General features: G+C 40.4%; 1 protein-coding gene across 1 annotated transcript; it reads right to left on the bottom strand.

Annotated features, from left to right (window-relative positions):
* Positions 1 to 8,403: 8,403 nt before the first annotated feature.
* Positions 8,404 to 16,689, bottom strand: LOC149315964 (cathepsin E-like). Its single transcript, XM_089518286.1, has 9 exons — positions 16,634 to 16,689; positions 15,737 to 15,893; positions 15,042 to 15,159; positions 14,114 to 14,232; positions 12,313 to 12,512; positions 10,510 to 10,632; positions 9,999 to 10,140; positions 9,064 to 9,162; positions 8,404 to 8,580 (listed from the first exon to the last, which is right to left on the bottom strand). Exons 1-9 carry the CDS (start codon positions 16,687 to 16,689, stop codon positions 8,404 to 8,406), a joined length of 1,191 nt encoding a protein of 396 aa, XP_089374412.1.
* Between the last annotated feature and the right edge of the window lie 3,696 nt (positions 16,690 to 20,385).

Raw genomic sequence — 20,385 nt, 5'->3', positions numbered from 1 at the left:
ACTCAGACCAAGTTAAATAACAAATAACAAGTTGCCTTCAAGTTATGTCTTTTCCCAATAATAAAGGGATAAATTAGTTATTTATTATATTTCACTTTTCTATCAGTAGCATAGCCTAACTAAATGACAGTAAAATAATCAAGCAAGTCATGAAAAAAGAATATGACACAGCCTTCTCCCCGATATGTTTCCTTCTTCTATATGGAAAAAGTTTCTCTCTCTCTCTGCCTTCAAGTCGCCTGTCCACCTATGGCCACTGCATAGGATTCACAGGGTTTTCTTAGGTAAGAAATCCTCAGAGGTGGTTTTGCCAGTTTCTTCCTCTGAAATATAGCCTATAGCATGTAATATTCAGTGGTGGTATCCCATCCAAGTACTAACCAAGGCTGACCCTGCTTAGCTTCAGATGGGATCTGCTGCCTTTAGGGTATGAGAATATGTCTAAATTCCTTCCTCTCCACCACCATACCTCCAACCCAAGAACTACTTCACAACAACTATTACCTACAGGCCTGTGATAGGATTATTCAAATGTTTGCATGAGCTCTATGGTGATGATATCACATGTTTTGTTATGGTTTGCTGAACAGGCAGATTTGCCTAGAGTCAGCTGATCTTAATCACTCACTACAGGGACATGGTTTGTGGTTGAGATTACGGAATTGCCATGACTGTCAGAAATCTCACTTCTGCTTTAACCGTTAATTCAATGGTTTTTAATCTTGGCTCTTTTAAACATTTTAAACTTGACTTCCAGAAACTATGAGTACTGGCCCTGATCAAAACATCTGGAGGACCAAAGTTTGAGGACCACTGCTTCAAAGAAAGGGTGGAAAATTATGCATCCCTCCAGATGTTGTTGAACTGCAAATCCCATCAGCAAATCCCAGAGTGGGATTGTGTTTTCATAAAGTATTTGTCCTTATCTAAGGGGTAGGGGGTTCATTGTTCAGAGCAAATAGCTGGGCACAGATTAACTAAGGCTTGTCTGTATTATCAAAACACTCCTTATTTGAATAGAACAGACTGCAGTCCGGCCACACACAATTCTGAAGAATTTGGGCTATTTGTGCCCCCACTCTAGACTCCATAAACTTTGCTGGAAAAGGTTTTACGGTTTTACCAGAGTATCCATGAGGATGTGCATGACTGAATGTGTGGATGTCCATCCACTTCACATAGACTTGCATGGATTTGCATGGCTGTGCATTTTTGGCAGAGAGGGCATGAATAGAAGTGAATTTGCATAGGAAAATGAAGGCAATTAAGCATCAATGTGAATATGTAAAAATCCACAGCAATTTGAATAATACGCTTAAGTATAGACTAGCCCTGAGCTAGGTGTGCCGAGCCTTTTCCCAACACTCCAGTCCTGCTTGATCTCTGAGGAAGATCCAATAGCATTCTACCCAGCCATTAATATAACCTTCTGGGTCTCTACTGCCACTGCTTCTGTGGCAGCCTATTTTATCATTTACCTTTTAAAATTAGGTGGGGACCTTGATTACAAGTGGATTTGCTCTCTAGGAAGCTCAGCTTCTGGCAAGCTTCTTCACATGTATAGATTGGGGCATCTTTAGAAGTGTTACATCCCCCTCTATCCTGGATATGTTAGAGTGTACTTCACCGGATTTACAAATTTTTGTATGTACACAAAAATTTGTTTGTTTGTTTTAAATGCAGCTGGTGGCTGAAAGTAAAACATTTTGCCCAATTTGCTGCCATGTTCCTGTACTAAAATTCTGTCTGGGCACAGTCTGTGCAAGGCAAACCACTGACTGGCTTGAGATCCGATTTTAGCAACTTGGTGTCATTCGCACTTGGTCTAATCTTGCAGTCAAGACAACTGTAATGGCTCTTCTTCCCTCCACACATTTTAGTTCCAGAATGCACCCAGGGAAATGGCTGACCAAAGACATCTCAAATGTGGACACTGCATTATTGAAGAGGTGCACTTGAAAATTCTTTGTAACCTAGCAAAGGACTTCAAGTGTTCCTCTCTTGTAGGCTTAACAACTCATGTCAGTGGCCAGCTCATATGAGTCGTGTACCATTGGAGCAAAACTCTTGAAATACTGGAGTTAACTTTCCTAAAAGATGAATGTTCAGGTATGGGGCAGCACAGAAATTGTGCTGCCTTTTTCTGGGAATTCTCCTGTCCAATATTATAATGTTTAAATGAGTCGGTTACTTATATGGTTAAGTGACATCCCATCTGCTACCCAGCTTTTTGGGGGCAATTAGCTTACACTTTGGAGTTTATCAAACGAGAGGAATTTCTCTTAAATTCAAATGAAAAGAAAGTGGGGTCAGATCGCATTCACTTAAAGTCGCTAGTTTCGTGCAATTACGTGAATACGCATTGCTTTCGAACTGGCTTCCCATTGCCCGAAAATAGCATGCCATTGCCAGAATTTGCGTGTGGCAGTCTATCACACAATAACGTGAAGCCACATGATTGCGTTTGGACTGACTTCCTATTGCCTGAATTTGTGTGTGGTGGATTATCACGCAATAACGTTAAACCCCATGATTGCATTCAGATTGCCATTGGATTAGACTTCCAATTCCCCTTGTCTGAAAACTCCCAAGTAAACTGCTTAGGGAATGCTTAAGTGCACTGATAAGTGGTAAGAAATATACTTGCTATTGCTATCTGCTTTCACATCATATACTGATGCATCCCAAATAGATATAGATAACAAACATAGTCCTTCTCCTCAAAAAAGGCAAAAAAGATGATCCAAGAAACTACAGGCCACTCATCCTGACCTCAGTACCAAGAAAAATATTAGAAAAGATTATAAAGGAATCCCTCTCCAAGTGTCTTGATGACAATGCACTGATTAGTAGAAGCCGGTAGGGGTTTGTCAAAAACAAATCCTGTAAAACTAACCTTATATCTTTTTGTTTAATTGGGTCATTAGTGTATATTTATTTTATTTACTTCATTTATACCCTGGCTTTCTCCCAAGGGGACCCAAAGCAGCTTCCAAAAGTAGTAAATTAAAAATATTTACAATAAAAAGTACAATAATTAAAATCCCCACACTATAAAATCATTTAAAAAGCCATGCAAAAGTTAAAAGCAAATAAAACACACAAATAAATAAAAAAAACTTTCCTGATTAACCATTAAAAACCTGCTTAAACAAAAATGCCTTTGCCTGCTGGCAGAAGGAAATCAAGAAGGGATCCATCCTAGCTTCTTGCAGAAAGGAGTTCCAAAGGGTGGGAGCAGCCACTGAGAAGACTTTATCTCATGTCCTCACCAAGTGAGCCTGTGGGACTGAGAGAAATGCTGAAGAGCTTAGCATTTTTTGTAGGTTTGTATGGAGATAGTGCAGTAGATGAATGCTGCAGATGTCATTTATCTGAATTTTAGCAATGCATTTTTAAACTTATTTTCATTTCAAACTAATTAAATGTGGAATAGATGGAAACATCATCAGATGGATCCTTAATTCATTGGAAAACTGTGCTCAAAAGTTGTTAGCAGTGGCTGTGCTTCAGATTGGAAGGGTTTTGTCCTAGGGCAGCACTCTTCTGTATGAAATGAATGAATGAAATATTTATTTATATCCCGCCTCTTCCATTTTGGGGATCGAGGTGGGTAACAACATTATATAGTACATAAAGATCAAACATTAAAACCCACAAAACCCCACAAAAACCCTACCTAACCCTCCCACCCAAATTTAAAATTACATAGTAGGACACAGTTAAAATATATAACACAATTATTGCACAATCCGTGATGAAAGAGGTGGTGGAAAAGGTTCAATTGGTTGTTGGCAATTTTCAGTCTGGGTAGGCCTGCCGGAAGAGAAGGGTTTGAGTCGCCTTTTTGAAAGCTTCCAGCTATTTTTTAACAGTGATTGAGTTGATAAGATAGAGGAAAACCTTCTCAAATATTTGGATGATACAAAACTGGGAGAGGTAGCTAACACATTCGCAGATAGGAAGAGAATTCAAAAGGACCTAGGTAAACTAGAAAACTGGAATGAAATTAATAACATGAAATTCAACAGAGACAAGTGCTACATTCTACATTTGGGCCACGAAAACCAAATGTACAGGATGGGCGATATTTGGCGCAGCAGTACAACATGTGAAAAGACCTTGGGATTATAACTGATTATAAATTGAACATGAGCCAGCAGTGTGAAGCCGCAACAAATAAATGCATTAATAGCAGCATAGTTTCTAAGTCGGGAGCTGTAACAGTCTCCCTGTTTATTTATTTTACTTATTTAAGGAATTTATATTGTGCCTTCCCCAAAATGGTATTTATTTATATTTTGTGATGGTCAGGCCTCTTCTGGAGTACTGCATTCAGTTCTGGATGGCCCATTTAAAGAAGGATATAGACGAACTGGAGCAAGTTTAGAAAAGTCTAACAAGGATGATAAGATGTATAGAGAACAAAACATGAGGAGAGGTTGAAAGAACTGGGCAGGTTCAGCTTGGTGAAGAGAAAATTGAGAGGTGACATGACTGCACTGTTTAAATACCACAAAGAGGAGGATGCTGACTTGTTTTCTGCTACCTCAGAGGATAGGACCGTTCTGATGGTTTTAAACTACAGCAGGGTAGATTTTGATTTAATATTAGAAGGGACAGCAATAGGAAGTTTTAACTGTGAGAGTGGTTCAGGAGAGTGGTTCAGGCCTATAGGACCCCTTCCAACTTGAAGATTCTATGATTCTGTGTTATGGATAGCAGCTAAGAACAGGTGTTAGGCACAAACTGAAGGTACAAAGTTCAATACTGTTTATCAAATACTGTGTCCTAAGATATATGTGCATAGTCTGTACATGTATGGCCACATACACTTCCTTAACCGGGGTGGACAATATGAAGGCTGCAAACAGCATATTGGCTCCTCCTGGCCACTTCTGGGACCCCGATCATTCCCATCTGCTGGCAGTGTTGATGTTAGTGGGACTGCAAAAACTATCAAAACCACAACACTGCCAGTGTTGTTATTGTTTGTTTTTTTCCATCACAGCCCCCTTTCTCACTTTCCTTCATCAAAGGAATGAAATACTCTGTAATGCAGAAGGGCACTCTGGCAGGCACCCCTCTGAACCCTTCAAAGTTGCTGCCAGAATTTGGCAGTATGTATGGTGGCTCTAGAAACCACAATGGCTCCACCATAGTCACTGACAGATACAAAATATCTCTGAAACCATGACACCTTTCCATTCGCAACAAATTCCCCAGCCTTGTTACATAGAGCAAGTTCTCTGTCCAAAAACAGAATAAGCCTTGATAATAGTATCCAATGAAAATGTAAAGTCTTCTCATCTAAATCACAGTGGGTTGACCTTAAACTGGTGGGATCTTCCTTTTTGTTTTGTTTCTTATTAGAATTCCAAAGTCCACTTCCTGGAACCAAGTGTAAAATATTCGTTCTGGGAGACTGACCATTTACTTTGTATTAAGGAACCAAGTGCCACTTTGCCCAGGAATGTGTTTTCAGTACCAGAACTAAACTCACAATCCCCTTGAACAGAAATACTTTCTTGGTTGCCCTCCCCCCTTGTTTTAGTAGTACAATCATTTCACACAATAATGATGGTTGTGTTCTTTGAAAAGAAAATTACAAAGGAAGACTAGAAAGAGAAACTGCTGAATTGAATTGTATTCACAAATTCCAGTCCATTAACAGAGGTATGCACAAAGAAAAGGGCTTCATGACATGGTACATATATTAGTACAAAAGTCTTTGCTACTGCACATATAACAAAAGGAATCTTTTCAGGGAGAGTTTTAAACCCTGGGAAATTGACTTTTTGTAAATAGAGTTATTGCTTTCACGCACCAACACTGACCACTGTAAATACCTGAAAGACCTCTTTTCACCTTATGAAGTCAGAAGGCATGCCAAAAATAATTTTTGTGCACTTCGGTTGGCCTAAAAACACTTTTTTTTTGTGGATTTTGGATGAAATTCAGAAGTCACATACACTGATTGATTCATCAATCAACATGTGGAATTCTCCTGTCACACAAGTTGATTAATCAATCATCCATCACACGGAATTCACCAAATCGAATTTTGAAAAAGGAGTTTGAAAAGGAAAGGTTCAACAGCATAATTGACTCAGGGTGCATCTACACTGTAGAATTAATGCAGCTGGACACTACTCTAACTGCCATGGCTCCATCCTACAGAATGTTGGGATTTGTAGTTTTGTGAGGCACTAGCCCTCTTTGGCAGAGAAGGTTAAGACCTTGTAAAACGACATATCCCAGGATTCCATAGCATGGAGCTATAGCAGTTGCAGTGGTATCAAACTGCATTATTTCTATAGTGTCAATGTACCCAAAGTTTGCAGTGGAGTTGTAGCTGGAGGATGAAAGAAGGAAGGAGGAGGGTGTAGGTTGTCGTTCTGGAATGACTGGAAATTAATAAACTAGCATTTTATCCTTGTTATTTATTTATTTATTTATTTAATGACCCACCTTTCTTCCAGCATGGGTTCCACAACAACTCACAGCATAGATTAAACCAAAGTGTAGTTAAAGCACAATGATTATTTTTAAAAATGTTTAAAAAAACATAGCCTACTCAAAATATTTAAAAAGCATTTAAAACATAACTATGAATCATATAGAATCATAGATTCCTACACTTGGAAGAGACCCCAAGGGCAATCCAGTCTAACCCCCTTCTGCCATGCAGGAAGACACAACCAAACATGCAGTTCATAATATGGTTGTGTAATTACAAAGAAAAGATAACAGATTCTACAATCTGAGAATAAAAGCACAACACACAGATTCTTCTATTAATTCTATCAATTAATCATCAATATCAATGTAAATGAAAATGTATTTGCCTGCTAGTGAAAGGAGAAAAGGAGGGGTTAGCAATCACCACCCATAGAACTGCCAAAAAGACCTATCATATGGATTTTATCACATTGGAAGAGAAATGGGAGATTGGCACTATACTCCAGCAATATCCCATTAATATAATGCAATAACGCAATGTTTTTTACACAACATCATTATAGTGCGATATCCTGTTAATAAAGCAGCAAAATTGTGCCGCTTTTTATTTTTGGGATTTCCCTGCAAATAAAAAGCAGTGTGATTTTGCCACTTTATTCACAAGATAATCACTCAATAATGATGACATCATGGGACATCAAGTAAATAGTGTTGCATTATTGTGTGATATTTTCAAGATATTGGCAGGAGCATAGCCCTAATATCCCATTTCTTTTCCCAGTATGATAAACTCTGTATGGCCTCATTAAATGTACCAAGAGAAAGCCTTCCACCAAGGATGTTACAACTTGGTCAGGCTTGTAGAAGAAGACATGGTTTTTCAAACAGTCTGGCCGCAAACCACATACGGTGTTATAGGTCATCACCAGCACTTTGAATTCTGCCTGGAAGGAAAGTGGTAGCCAGTGAAGTGGGTACCACATGGGATCTGTATGTTCTCTCTTACCAATCCAAGCCAGTAGTCTGCCATAGCATTTGGAACCAAATGGAATTGTCCACATAATTTCCAAAAACAGCTCCACATACAGTTCATTACAATGACTTGCTTTGCCTATTAAAGCAAGTCATTGTAATGAACTGTATGTGGAGCTGTTTTTGGAAATTATGTGGACAATTCCATTTGGTTCCAAATGCTATGGCAGACTACTGGCTTGGATTGGTAAGAGAGAACATACAGATCCCATGTGGTACCCACTTCACTGGCTACCACTTTACTTCCAGGCAGAATTTCTTTGTAATTACACAAGGCTCCCAACCTGTGCTACGAGGAGCCCTTAGGGCTCCTTGTGCACTTCCCAAGTGCTCTGTGGCTGCTCCAGGAAAATTACAATCTATCCCATCTTCCTCCCTGCCCCACATAACACTACTCCTGAACACCATTAACTTGTAAGACATAGAGGTCTCTTAGGGATCTAAAACGGGATCCGTGAGTCAAAAAGGTTGGGAACCCCTGAGCTGGTATGTGATTGTGACATTGCTCTATGCATTTTCCATTTGCCAGTGGTAAAAGGGAAAAAAAGTCAAGAGGGGAAAATATTTACATATACCTTTACTACAATGTCCAGGTTACATTTCTATACTGAGAAGGGATGTATCTAAAATGAAAGGGATCTCAAGATATGTACATAGGTAAATGTACTCTCAGGCAAAGGCAATGTAAAGCCTCCTCTGAACCATTCTTCCCAGGAAAACCCCATGATAGGTCACCTTAGGTGCAACATAAGTAAAAAATGATTTGAAGGCACACAACAACAAACACAACAAATGAAAGCCATTATATGCATTCTATCCTTAAATGAATTTAAGGTACAGATTGAGGTGGGGTGGGCAGGGGTTTATCTGAGCTGCTCAGAAAAAGAAAACCTGGAACTCATTTTGGTATTATCCAGCTATTGGAGAAACAACTGGTGCCAACCCCACTCTGTCATTCCCACGATCAAAGACAGAGTAATACTGGCCAATAAAAACATCCCCCAGAATCCAAAGCGGCCCTTCTGAAGTTTGCATGTCTAGGCCCTGGAAACCGCTGGTGCACTGCTGCATCCCATCGCTATTTTCCTAATAGAAAGAGAAATTGTAGATGTGAATGTAAATAATATTAATTTATATCAGAGCAAATTGTACATAGTCCAGAGCAGTATACTAGTATTTTCACCACTTGGAAAAGTTACTTTTTTGGACTAGAATTGTCATAATAATACATACATTTGCTCCACCATTGTAGTGGATCACAGAAATATGTCCCCCTTTCTGATTCTCTGTAAGTATATTTTTATCGTAGGGGATGATTAAAACATGTTAATAGTTAACTCGTTCTCATGAAATGAGCCAAGCTTTGTAGTCCTAGGAATTCAGCTACAGAGTTTCAAACTTTGACCTCTGGCCAGAATTTTCTGTAATGGAGGCAGTAAACAACAGCTGAGCTCAAGAATGTGGAAATTATTATTCATAAAGGAGAACTGATCTCATGGCTCCTTCCCCAATGCAAAGCTAAAAATAGATATTGACAAATGTAGCCTACCTCCATGAGACAGGACTTACCATGATGGTATAGGCATCTGGGGTGAGAGAGTAAGGGATCCCATTGAGTGTGAAAGTAACACTAGGCATCACATTGAGGTTGTTGCATTCCACAGCATACTATGTGAAACAATGCATATAGGTATTAAAGTGGAGTCAAATGCAAAGTTTTCCCCCAGTTAAAAACAAAATTATGCTAACTCATGTGATTTGAAGAGGGGAGTGGATGCATCTGTATACGTATCATTTTTTATTGCTTTGGGATATATAGATATGCGTATTTAAAGCTATCACCTCTCGCATGTATATACCTCCACAAGATAAAAGCAGTTTGAATGTGACTATATGAAGTGAAAAAATAGGTCTTATTGCAAAGCCCTCCCCCTTCTGCAAAATGCACCCTCTTCCTCCTGATGCTGTTTTCATTTAACTCAATTGCTCTGTGAGTCTCTTTTAAATATTTGTGTGTGCAGTGCACTTTGTATCTCAACAGTCTTCCAGGTAAAACCTGGAAATTCTGCATTTTACACACAAAAACAATAAGGAGAAAAGGAATGAAGCAAGCAAGCTAACCAAACTATGAATACAAGAAGAGTCCAACACACTGCAGAAATAATCCAGTTTGAGACCACTTTAACTGCCCTGGCTCAGTGCTAGGGAATCCTGGGAATTGCAGTTTGTTGTAGCACCAGGGCTCTCTGACAGAGATGGCTAAATGTCTCACAAAACTACATTTCCCAGAATTCCTTAGCACTGAGCCAGGACAGTTGAAATGGTCTCAAACTGGATTATTTCTGCAGTGTGTTTTGGACCAAGATGAGATAACCTATGGTCATCCAAAAGTAAAGGATAAAATAGGATGGCAGATGGGAAAGTACAAAGGTTGTTCTAGATGACTGAGCATCAGTTCAAGCATCCCACTAAGATGTTGCCAGGGATCATAAACTAGGATTTACCTCTCCATCCACAGGTTGTGCACCAATTAAATTTTGCATTTGCTTTATGGCCTCAGAAGGGCCTGTGATAAGAGATGTCCCTGTGTCCACTATAGCTTGGCAGCCTTCTGCACAAAATGCAATTGTCCCTCCCACCTGGATACTGAAAAGGAAGAAGACAATATAAACACTGGAAAAAAGACAGTTGGTTCTTGTTTCTCTAAGAGATACCCTACCCTGGCTTAAGCATCAGCCAACTTGGGTGGAGTACAGTTGTGTGTTTGTTTTTTTACTTTTTAGTCTATCATCACTTAAGGATGCCTCCACTTTTAGGAAAGGGGATTCATAACAAGCAATTCATTATTTTTTTCTGGGTTCTGGACTGAAGACACACATGAAGACTTGCTGGATTCTAGCTTTTATCAATGTCAGACAACGTTATAAGTTTGAATTTACTGCTTTCTCCCCACACCCCTTCCCATCGTCTCTGTCAAAATCCCAGAACCCCCCCCCCCCTCAAATAGCCACTTACTTATCCAACAGGATCTGCCAGTATCCTTTCTTAGTGACTGGGATCCAGTTGAGGTTTCCAGAGAAAAGGGAAGGATCATAGCCACCAAAAATCAATTCCCCTCCTACAGAAGAGTCTGGGTTCCTGGAGAGAAAGGAGTGATATAATCTAATGTGAGCATCTTTTTCAGCATAATAACAAACTAGAAAAATAAGATTGACTTTCCCACACCCTCTGAATCCATGGCAAATATGGAGATCTCCCAATGATGTTGAACTGCAGCTCCTATCAATTATCAGCACTAGTTATGCTGGGTAAGATTGAAGAGAGTTGAGGGGTTGAGAGCTGAAGAAATGTTCAGCAACACCTGGAGGGGCAACATATTCCCCGGTGTGTGTTAAAGCAAGTCAACTATCTCTCTCCTGGAGGCCATGTTTCCCCTCTTGCTCCCATTCCAGGTCACTGATACTCCTTCCTGCTATATCATCCAGCTAAAAAGCTGATGCAAGGGACTGTGTAAAAACTGGGGAAATGCCTGGGTGAAAATATTTTCCCCCATAACATACTGATCAAAGGAAAAAATTGCTGGATCCTAGCTTTTATTAATGTCAGACAAACTTATTAGCTTGTCCTAATGTCAGTTCTGCCACTTCCCACTGTTGAATGCGGAGTCTGTCAGGTTTTTATCAAGGGAATATTGATCTCAACAGCAAGGGCCGGCTCTACTATTAGGCAAAGTGAGACAGCTACTTCAGGTGGCAGGATGTCTGGAACAGGTAATTATGCCAAACACCCTGCAAGGAGGATCCTTCGGCTCCTCCCCTCCCTATTCTGGGCTACACATCACCACTGTGTTGTCCCCATCCCCTGTTCTATGAAGCTCCCCATCACCACTGTTGCCTAACTACAACAGTGAAGAGAGGGATTTTGAACCAGCCTCCAAAACAATACACAAAGAAATAGATTTGAGAAAGATCATATGAGAGACTTCAGATCTGCTATAATCAAGTATTTGGAATCATTAGTGCAAACATAGCAACAGCTGGTAAATGTTGGGAAGCATTCCTAACTGAAGCCAAAATCATTGCCTAGGAATAAGACTTTCAAATATGAAGACTCTCTGGATGCTTATCCTGGTTGAGATAAATTCCACAGTGAAATCACTTTAAAATCATCCAACTATATATTGTATGAATTTAACATGTGGCATTTTATATACTACAACATTTTATTAAGAGCTGCATGTCATGACCCTCTTTGAAGTGGACTTGTGGCATTACATTCTGCAATGCTTCCTGAACTGAACACTATTTCTATCTTAATATTTGCACTAAAATGTGCAATGCAAGGCCAGAAAGTTATATGTTCTGTCTCCTTGATCTTTATGAAACAAATTGCATTTGTTTTGTCTACTTCATGTGGAAAAAAATATTCTGTTTCGTTTTGGATACTATACAACTTGACAAAATGTCTTGGGCCACCCCAAGTAAGCAGCCAACACACTCTTTAACCAGTGATGACAGGTTCAGTTTCTTCCTTTTTTTACACAGCAGGGGGACAAAGAAATATGCCAAAGGGATGTGAGGCGGATGCTGCACATAGAGCAGGGTGATTGCAATGATGAGGCTCTTCCTATTCCTTCTATCAATGGGAGACCTTGGGTTGTTGTTGTTGACTGGAGGAAGTTTTCACCCCGACCCCTGTGCTTTAAAACTATGTGTGTTTTAGACTGCCAATGTAGAGGTGCCTTTTAATCTCAGCTTTCATTGGATTTCATTAAGACCTTGAAGGAAGAGCTTGTCATGAGGAGACCAATTCTCATACCTGCTTAAATAAACAGAGAATAATGGCAATTCCACCAGGTTTTGGGCCATCATATTATCAAAGACTGGGGAGACTCCATCCACTGCCAGAGATGGGTAGGCCAAACCAAGGATCCCATCAAATTCCGCATCCAGAAAGGTGTTTCCAGGCTCAGAGACACTCTCAGCAAACTGTTGATTGGTTACAGTGATTCCCTCAACCTGAGGAAGAGAATTCTTGTTATTTAAACATTTAATTTTATTTCCTAATTGAACAAGAATTTTTTTTGCAAACCTGAGAAAAAGTTTACAGACATCAAAACAAGGGATTATAGGGATTGAATTCCAGAATTGTTTTAATAAGCAAGAAGAAACTGACACACTGCCTCAGCTCCTTGTTCCTCCTATCTGTAATCTTTCCAGTAGCTGGGGAGAAGGAAAGAATGGATTTCCTTCATGACATTATATTGTTGTTAGCAATTCCCATTGTAATACAAAGAATTTTAGAGTATCTTAGGCCACATTCACACTGGCGGTTTTGTGTTGAGTAGATCTGGGGAATTTCGATGATACAATACCTAATCAAAGGTATTTACTCTGATCAAATCTCTCTGTGGCAATTTAACCCTGCTGAAGTTCACATTACAATTTGAAAGGAAAATAAGACTCATGTATTAAAGCCCTATTCCTGGTGGAAGTAAAAAATGGCTAGGAATGTTTGGTTGATGTGAATCAATGCAACTGTCTGCATTCCTGGATTCTTGTTGAGAGTGGGACTGTGAGAACTGTAATTATCAGCACCAGCACCTCAAAATTTATTACTCAGCCAATGGGTTTTATCTCTACTATAAATGTTCACAATGGGGAGCGTGCAGAGAAAGGTCTGCTCATAGAAATTTAACCAAGGTATTGGATAGCTGATGTGTATAACCGTAGACATTATTGAGGCGGATGGACGAGGGGTCTCATTCATTGTAAGGGACTGTGGCCTGCTGAAATTGACAACCCCTAAAGTAAGGATTGCATCCAGTTAGCCCTTTTCTCCAAAGGGAGGGATGCCATTAGTACCAGGGGATTCTCCCTCTGCAACACACACAGTGTGCAAGGTGGGTGGATGATGGGGGTGCAGATTGTTGCAGGGTGGAAAAAACAAAAGGAGTCCCACTGTGTGAGCTAAGGATGGATTTTGCCCTGAGCTAGCCTGTTATTTTAATTAAAAATGCAGACACACCCAGCCACATGTATAAACATGCATGTACAATGAATGTTCCTATTAGTATTCATTTGTAATCTCAGTCCTTGGTTACCAAGGAAGTATGAATGTAGGGAATAAAATCCAGTTCTGTAAAACAATGGTCAAGTTCTTTAACATTTTGTGCCCTCCCTGATTTGTGTAAATTGAGGATGCTGAGCACAGATGAAGATTGGGTCTTTTGAAAAAGTATTGCATTTGGACACACACCCCCGCCCCCATGTTGCCATTTATGGGCCTCCTACTGGTAAAATAATGCTTTATAATTCTCAAAGAGAACAGGTTTTTAAAAGAAGGATTGAGACATACTTTTTTAAAAAAAACATACACTTGGGTCTTCTGCTTACTTGGGGAGGCCCAAGACATTTTGTCAAGTTGTATAGTATCCAAAACCAAACAGAATATTTTTTTTTTCCACATGAAGTAGAAAATCTCACAAAGAACTGTTCTTGAAATTACAACTATAATAATGTATTAAATTAACAGGATGCTACCTTTTATGATACCCAAATGTGCTGCCTGAAGCAGAACATTCGCCTTACCAAATGGTGGGGCCAGCCCTGCCACTTACAGTCACTTGATCCATTCCAATTATTCCTGTCAAGCTGCCAGTGCCATAATGAATGGAAAAAGCTGTTCCAACTTCAGTGTAGGTGCTGGATTCTGTGGGGTGAAATCTGGAATGTTCAGCTGTCATTTAAAGAGAAACAAGGTATCAGTCAGGACCAATGGTATGAAAGGCATATGGTCTAACTTTTAGTGGGGCTTATGTGTGCAGCCACTCTTAGCCTTACACTAGTTCTTTGCACCCTCAACTGGAAGTCAGTCCTATTGATCACAATGAAATTTATTTCTGAGTTAAAAGGCATAGGATTGAACTACTAGACTATTGTTCCAAGTCCCCAGTTGTATCCACTTTTACAATGAAAAATCTATCATTTTGCATTGTAACGCCATCTTCAGAATATATTTTTCACTTATTATTGTGAATCTGCCCCCACATGGTGGGATGGATATCACATCCTGAAACAGGAAAAGAAACATGAGGTTTCCATTGTTAATAATATTCCTTCCTAGGCATTCTCATTTTCTCTTTGAATTAAAAAAAAATATCTTTGAATACAGATCAACACCAAGCAATTACTTTTGCAATACAACTTCTAGCAGGAAAGAAGATGCTGAAAACGGCACAATCTTCATGGGAAACTTCTCCACAAGAATGTCTTAGTATATGGTGGCAGTTGCCACCGAGCAGATTTTAAAATAGAATTTGGATGCTTTCTGGATTGCAACTCCAAGAATACTCAGCCAGCATAACCACTTTTTCAAGATCTGTTTTGTACTGGGTTCCTCATGCAAAATGTTTTGTATCCAAGGAACCCAATCGTTTTCTTTGTCACAAATACTTTCAAAGGGATAATATATTTATATGTAAAAAAAGTGTGCAAACACCCCCTTTGTCTCCTACCCTCCCATCTCCCCTCTACAATAATCCATACCACATGCTTTGCTGGCACAGTAAACAGATGGTATCCATAGGTTGGAGGAACCAGTGTCAAAGAGTACTGTGAAATTCTGAGGAGGCGTCCCAATAGAGATCTCTCCAAAATATTCCACCTAACACAAAAAGTAAAACATCATTTATTTCCCATCCACTCTGATAGAGAAATGCTCAGCACATAAAGAAGGGAGTCCTCTTAAACATAAATGGAAGTATTGCCAGATTCAGTCTGCTGGATTCAAAGTGTGTGTTATATGCCTATGAAGATAGACAGATAGACAAAAGAGTCCATTCAATAGGAAAAAAAAGATTTTCTTAAGCTTAAGTAATGTTCAATGCAGTTCCAGTCTTGTATTATCTATCTGCCCTCAGATAGTTCATTACTAGTCATTTATTTATTATTATTAGTTTATTATTTTGACTGGTCACTTAGGCCTTAGACTCCAAGACCTAATGACTAGTCAAAAAGGGCAATAAAGTATCAGGTTCTAGAGCAGATAGACAATATATGGCACATGGCCATATATCATTCCTAGATTTGTAAAAGCTCTGTTGCTAGTGATAGCAAAGAGTTTATCTTAGGCAAATTCAAATCCTTCATCCATCATCATGATCTCGCCAAGTTTATCTTATTTGTGCTTTCTTTGTATTTTGTTCCCTATAGTTACCTCCCAGCTTTGACTCATAACTTACATCAAAATAGTTGAGGAGTGGTTCATTAGCTTCCAGGAAAGCTGAGCATTCCTGGGTATATTGGATATTATCGACCTTGTGACTTTTCCAAAATTGAGACAGTTGCCCACGTTCCCTCAAAACTTTCCGCAAAGATTTGTGTTTTTTCAGGGGAACTCTAGGGATAAGGGAAAGAAATCATATAATCAATGCTGTATGGTAAAGAAAGTAGGAAAAGTGGAAGGCTGCATTCAAAATGGATAGACTCAATTAGTGAAGCCATGATGTTGAGTCTGCAAGAGCAGAGCAGGGCTGTTGATGGTAGGGTGACTTCGAAGTCTCTCATTCATAGGGCTGCCATAAGTTGAAGTCAGTTTGGAGGCAGTCAACAATAACAAATGGTATAGTAAGATTATCAGGAGCATTGTTACAATCACCAGCAATTTATATTCTTTATTGCTTGCTCATACTTTTAGATTTCTATCTGTGGTACATGCCACAAAATAAAATAATTATACATGGAAGTCATATCTCTCTCTCTCAATGTTACTTACTCGACATTTGTTGCACAATATTGGTAAAAATCCAGTTTGTCAAATGGAGAAATGTATCTTTTATGGTTCATCATTCATATAACACCTTCTCAGCCCACTATGTGGACTCCACCAGAAGCGTTCTTAGCTTACAGAATACAGTTCAATGAATTTTGGTCTTTGGCACATTTTGTGAAATGCATCTTTGGCACACCTTTACCAGTATTGAATCTGTGCATTATACTAGTTTGTGAACCTGAAAAATTACAAAACTTTCAACCAGTTATTTAAGTGATTTACGGGGTTTTGGGAAATGAATTTCAACGATGCAAGCAACTTCCATTGTTTGCAAGAGTCAAAGTAAATATCAAGGAAAGTTTCTTACCTTTGCAATCCAGTGACCAGCCAAATGTAAAACATTATAAGGACCAACTGCTTCATCTTGGTGGTAAAGGTCTTATTGCTCTCTTACACTTCTAACTACTGAACAAAAGCTGTATTTTTATACCCACAAGCCCAACCCAACTGAATATTAACACTGAAGATAAAGAAAGGTACCATGAGAAAGCCACACCACTTAATGTCAATACAGTTCCTTTGGTGTAGAAATTAGTCATCGTTTATGCGCTCCACTCCAGTGGCCAGTGATTAGACCATTCTTTTGACACTGAGATAGGAAAGGGCTAGAAAAACTGGAGGAGTTTGTTATAGGTATAGGCGCATATGCCCTGCATCATGTTATACTGAATATTTTATGTGAATCAAACTATTTCCTTTTAATCATTTATTACTTATTATTTGGTGTATATGCTAATTAACAACTCAGTATGCAACATATACAATCAATACAACATATACAACAAAACATAACAAAAAGCATAAACACAATAAACAATAGTACTTATTATTATTATTATTATTATTAACCTTTATTTATAAAGTGCTGTAAATTTACACAGCGCTGTACATACAATCTTTTAATCAGACGGTTCCCTGCCCTCAGGATTACAATCTAAAAAGACATGACACAAAAGGAGAAGGGAGTGGTGGTGGAGAATAGGATCAGGTCCAGCAGAACTTCTCCACCTCCGAGGCCTGGACCAAGGCAGATGGACTGGAGGAAGGGCTTGGCTTCTTAATGGATGGTTAAAAGGAGGCTTCCTGGGTCAGAGAGGGGCTCGCCTCTGGGAACAATTCTCTAAACAATATAGTCTTTAACTCAGTTTTGAAACTTGGTAGAGAAGTGATGAGGTGTGCATGTGGAGGAAGAAGGTTCCAGGAGTAAGAGGCAGCAAGCGAGAAGGGACGAATTCGGGAGGGGGCAGTGGTAGTCCTACACTGTGACAGGAGACCTTGACTACCAGAGCGGAGGGTGTGAGTAGGAATGTAAGGAGAAAGAAGGTCAGATAAGTAAGGAAAGGCCAATCCATGGAGGGCTTTGAAAGTCAATAACAAAAGCTTGTACCGGATGAGGAAGGGGAAGGGGAGCCAATGAAGGCGAAGTCTTGTGCGACCACAAGAAAGGTTGCGCGAGACTTCGCCGAGGCCCGCTGCGGCCGCCGGAGCCCTCGAACAGGGCTCCGACAGCCGCAGCGGGCCTCTGGGAGGTCTGCTGCCGTCGCTGGGGCCCTCCAGGTGGGTTCCGGCGGCGGCAGCGGGCCTCTGGGAGGCCCGTTGCCTTCGCTGGGGCCCTCCAAGAGGGCTCCGGCAGCAGCAGCGACCCTCTGGGAGGCCCGTTGCTGTTGCTGGGGCCCTCCAAGAGGGCTCTGGCGGTGGCAGCGACCCTCTGGGAGGCCCACTGCCGCCGCCGGAGCCCTCTTGGAGGGCCCCAGCGACGGCAAAAGGGCTGGCAAAGAGGAGGAGGCCTCCAGCACTGGTGGCCCCCGCTGGCTTTTTTGCCGGCCTCTGACGGGGCCTGGGGAATTGGGGAAACGAGAGCATGTTTGAAGTCAGAAGGGAAGGAACCCATAGAGAGAGAGAGATTAAAGATATAGAGGAGCGAGGGCAGAAGAGAAGGGTCTATAGAGATTAGGGGACGGGAGGGAATAGGATCAAGAGAACAGGTAGTAGGTTTGGAAGAATTTAGCAGTGTACAGAGTTCATCCAGAGAAACAGGGGGAAACCCAGAGAGTTTATTAGTAGAAGGTACCAGGAGGTAAGTGGTAGGGGGCAAGTCGGGAGGAACTATTTCAGATCGAATAGTAGTGACTTTAGTGATGAAGTAGTTGGTGAAGTCAGTGGGAGAAAATGATGAGAAGACAGGGGGAGAGGAAGGTTTTAGTAGTGTATTGAAGCAGGAGAACAAACGCTGCGGATGTCTCTCATTAGCGCATATCAGCGATTTAAAATAGTTCTGTTTTACCATAGACAGAGCACGTGAAAAAGATAAAAGGATGAATTTATAATGAATGAAATCAGCCCGTTCCCTAGACTTTTTCCAAAGACGTTCGGCCGCTCGAGAGCAGGACCGGAGGAACCTGATAGTGGGAGTGAGCCAGGGCTGAGGCCTAGTCATGGGGGAAGACACACATACAGATACAGGAGCAAAGCTGTCGAGAGTTGAAGAAAGAGTGGAATTAAATAAAGACATTGCTGAATCAGCAGAGTCCCCAAGATCAAGAGAAGAGAGAGATGAATTCAAAGTCTGACTGAGATGGTCAGAGTTAACAGACTGAAGGTCGTGGAAATGGAGCTGGACAGTACGACGGGGAGGTGGGATATAAGTAAGAGTAAAAGAAATTAAATGATGGTCACACAATGGAAAATCAGATGCCAGGTAGTCGGAAATGACACATTTAGCTGCAAGAATTAGGTCGAGACAGTGACCAGAGGAATGGGTTGAGGAGTTAGAATGAAGCTGAAGGCCAAAAGAAGCAAACAGGGAGCTAAAGCGAGATGAAGAAGGATTGTTGGGATTGTCAAGGTGAATATTAAACTGATGGATGCAGGGAAGGAAAGCTCTATCCCTTGAGGCAGGCCCAATAGATCAGACTCAATCCTCAGATGGATGTAGAAATGGAAGGCCCTTTCCCTTTTAATTACTTTTGAGAAAATGAGTTTTTCCTTAGTTTTTGGATAATAGGAAAAATGGAAGAGGTTATCTCAGTGTCCTTGTCACAGTTTTCAATGAGATACTGGAGAATTGGGTGACTATTTTTTAACTTGTAAATTATCAATGAATAGCAAATTTCATAAAATCTATCTTCTCTTAGAATCTATGGGATAATAAATTTGATTCCTAATTTATTCCCAAGGCCACCACTAAGTGATGCTCATTTATTTTCTTTGTTTTGAAAAAGCTGTAATGTTAAAATGAAGTGATTTTAATAGAAAAAGGATAAGAACCTTAGAATTGAAAGACGTAGCTGTATTACTCTGGAAAATAAGTATGCAAGGGGATCTTCTAGGGCCTTTGAGACTAAGCTGGAAGAGAGAAGCTGGTAGCATGAACTTTCATAGTTTGAGTCTACTTCCTCAGTTGCATGAGGTGGTCTGTGCATGGGGGTGGTGCTTCACATCCATCTGAGGAAGTAAACTCAAGTCTTCAAAAGCTCATGCTACCAACTTCTCTCTTTCAGTTAAGTCTCAAAGGTGCTACAAGATCCCTTTGCATAACATCCATAGAATGTAATTTTTCCTATAAATTGTTCCAACATTTCAAAGATTTATTCCACAAATACTGAACCATGTCATACATCCTGTCTGCACTGGCCAGGACACTGCAGGGGCAGCCTGGAGTAACCTGGCCCCAGAGCTACCCTGACCTCCCCCAATTACTTCAGGCCCTCCTTTTCAATGCTGGGGTGGCTGTTTGCCCACATGTCCTGCTGTGGCAGTGAATTGCTCACTCCTGAGGTCAGAACAAGGTGCCCAGCATCCATCACATTACTGGGCTCCTCGTTCTGACCTCAGAATGAGCAACCTGCTGTGATAGTGGCCACAGCGGGATGTGTTTCAAACAGCTGACTGACATCAGAATAGAAGGTTCCAGATCTTCCAGGAAGATCCAGAGCAAACAGGAACTTATTTAAATCCATTGTAAGAGCAATAAACTCTGGGTCTGGCACTAAACAGGCTGGACATCATCTTGTCTGTTCTCACCAGATTTAGAGTTTGGGCTGTGCATTATCTGGACTC

The sequence above is a fragment of the Sceloporus occidentalis genome, unplaced genomic scaffold (genome assembly GCF_023333645.1).
Source record: "Sceloporus occidentalis isolate IW3139 unplaced genomic scaffold, rSceOcc1.0.p SCAF_3, whole genome shotgun sequence".
NCBI lineage: Eukaryota > Metazoa > Chordata > Lepidosauria > Squamata > Phrynosomatidae > Sceloporus > Sceloporus occidentalis.
The sequence above is the reverse complement of the archived record's forward strand: the minus strand, read 5'-3'. Positions and strand labels throughout refer to the sequence as shown.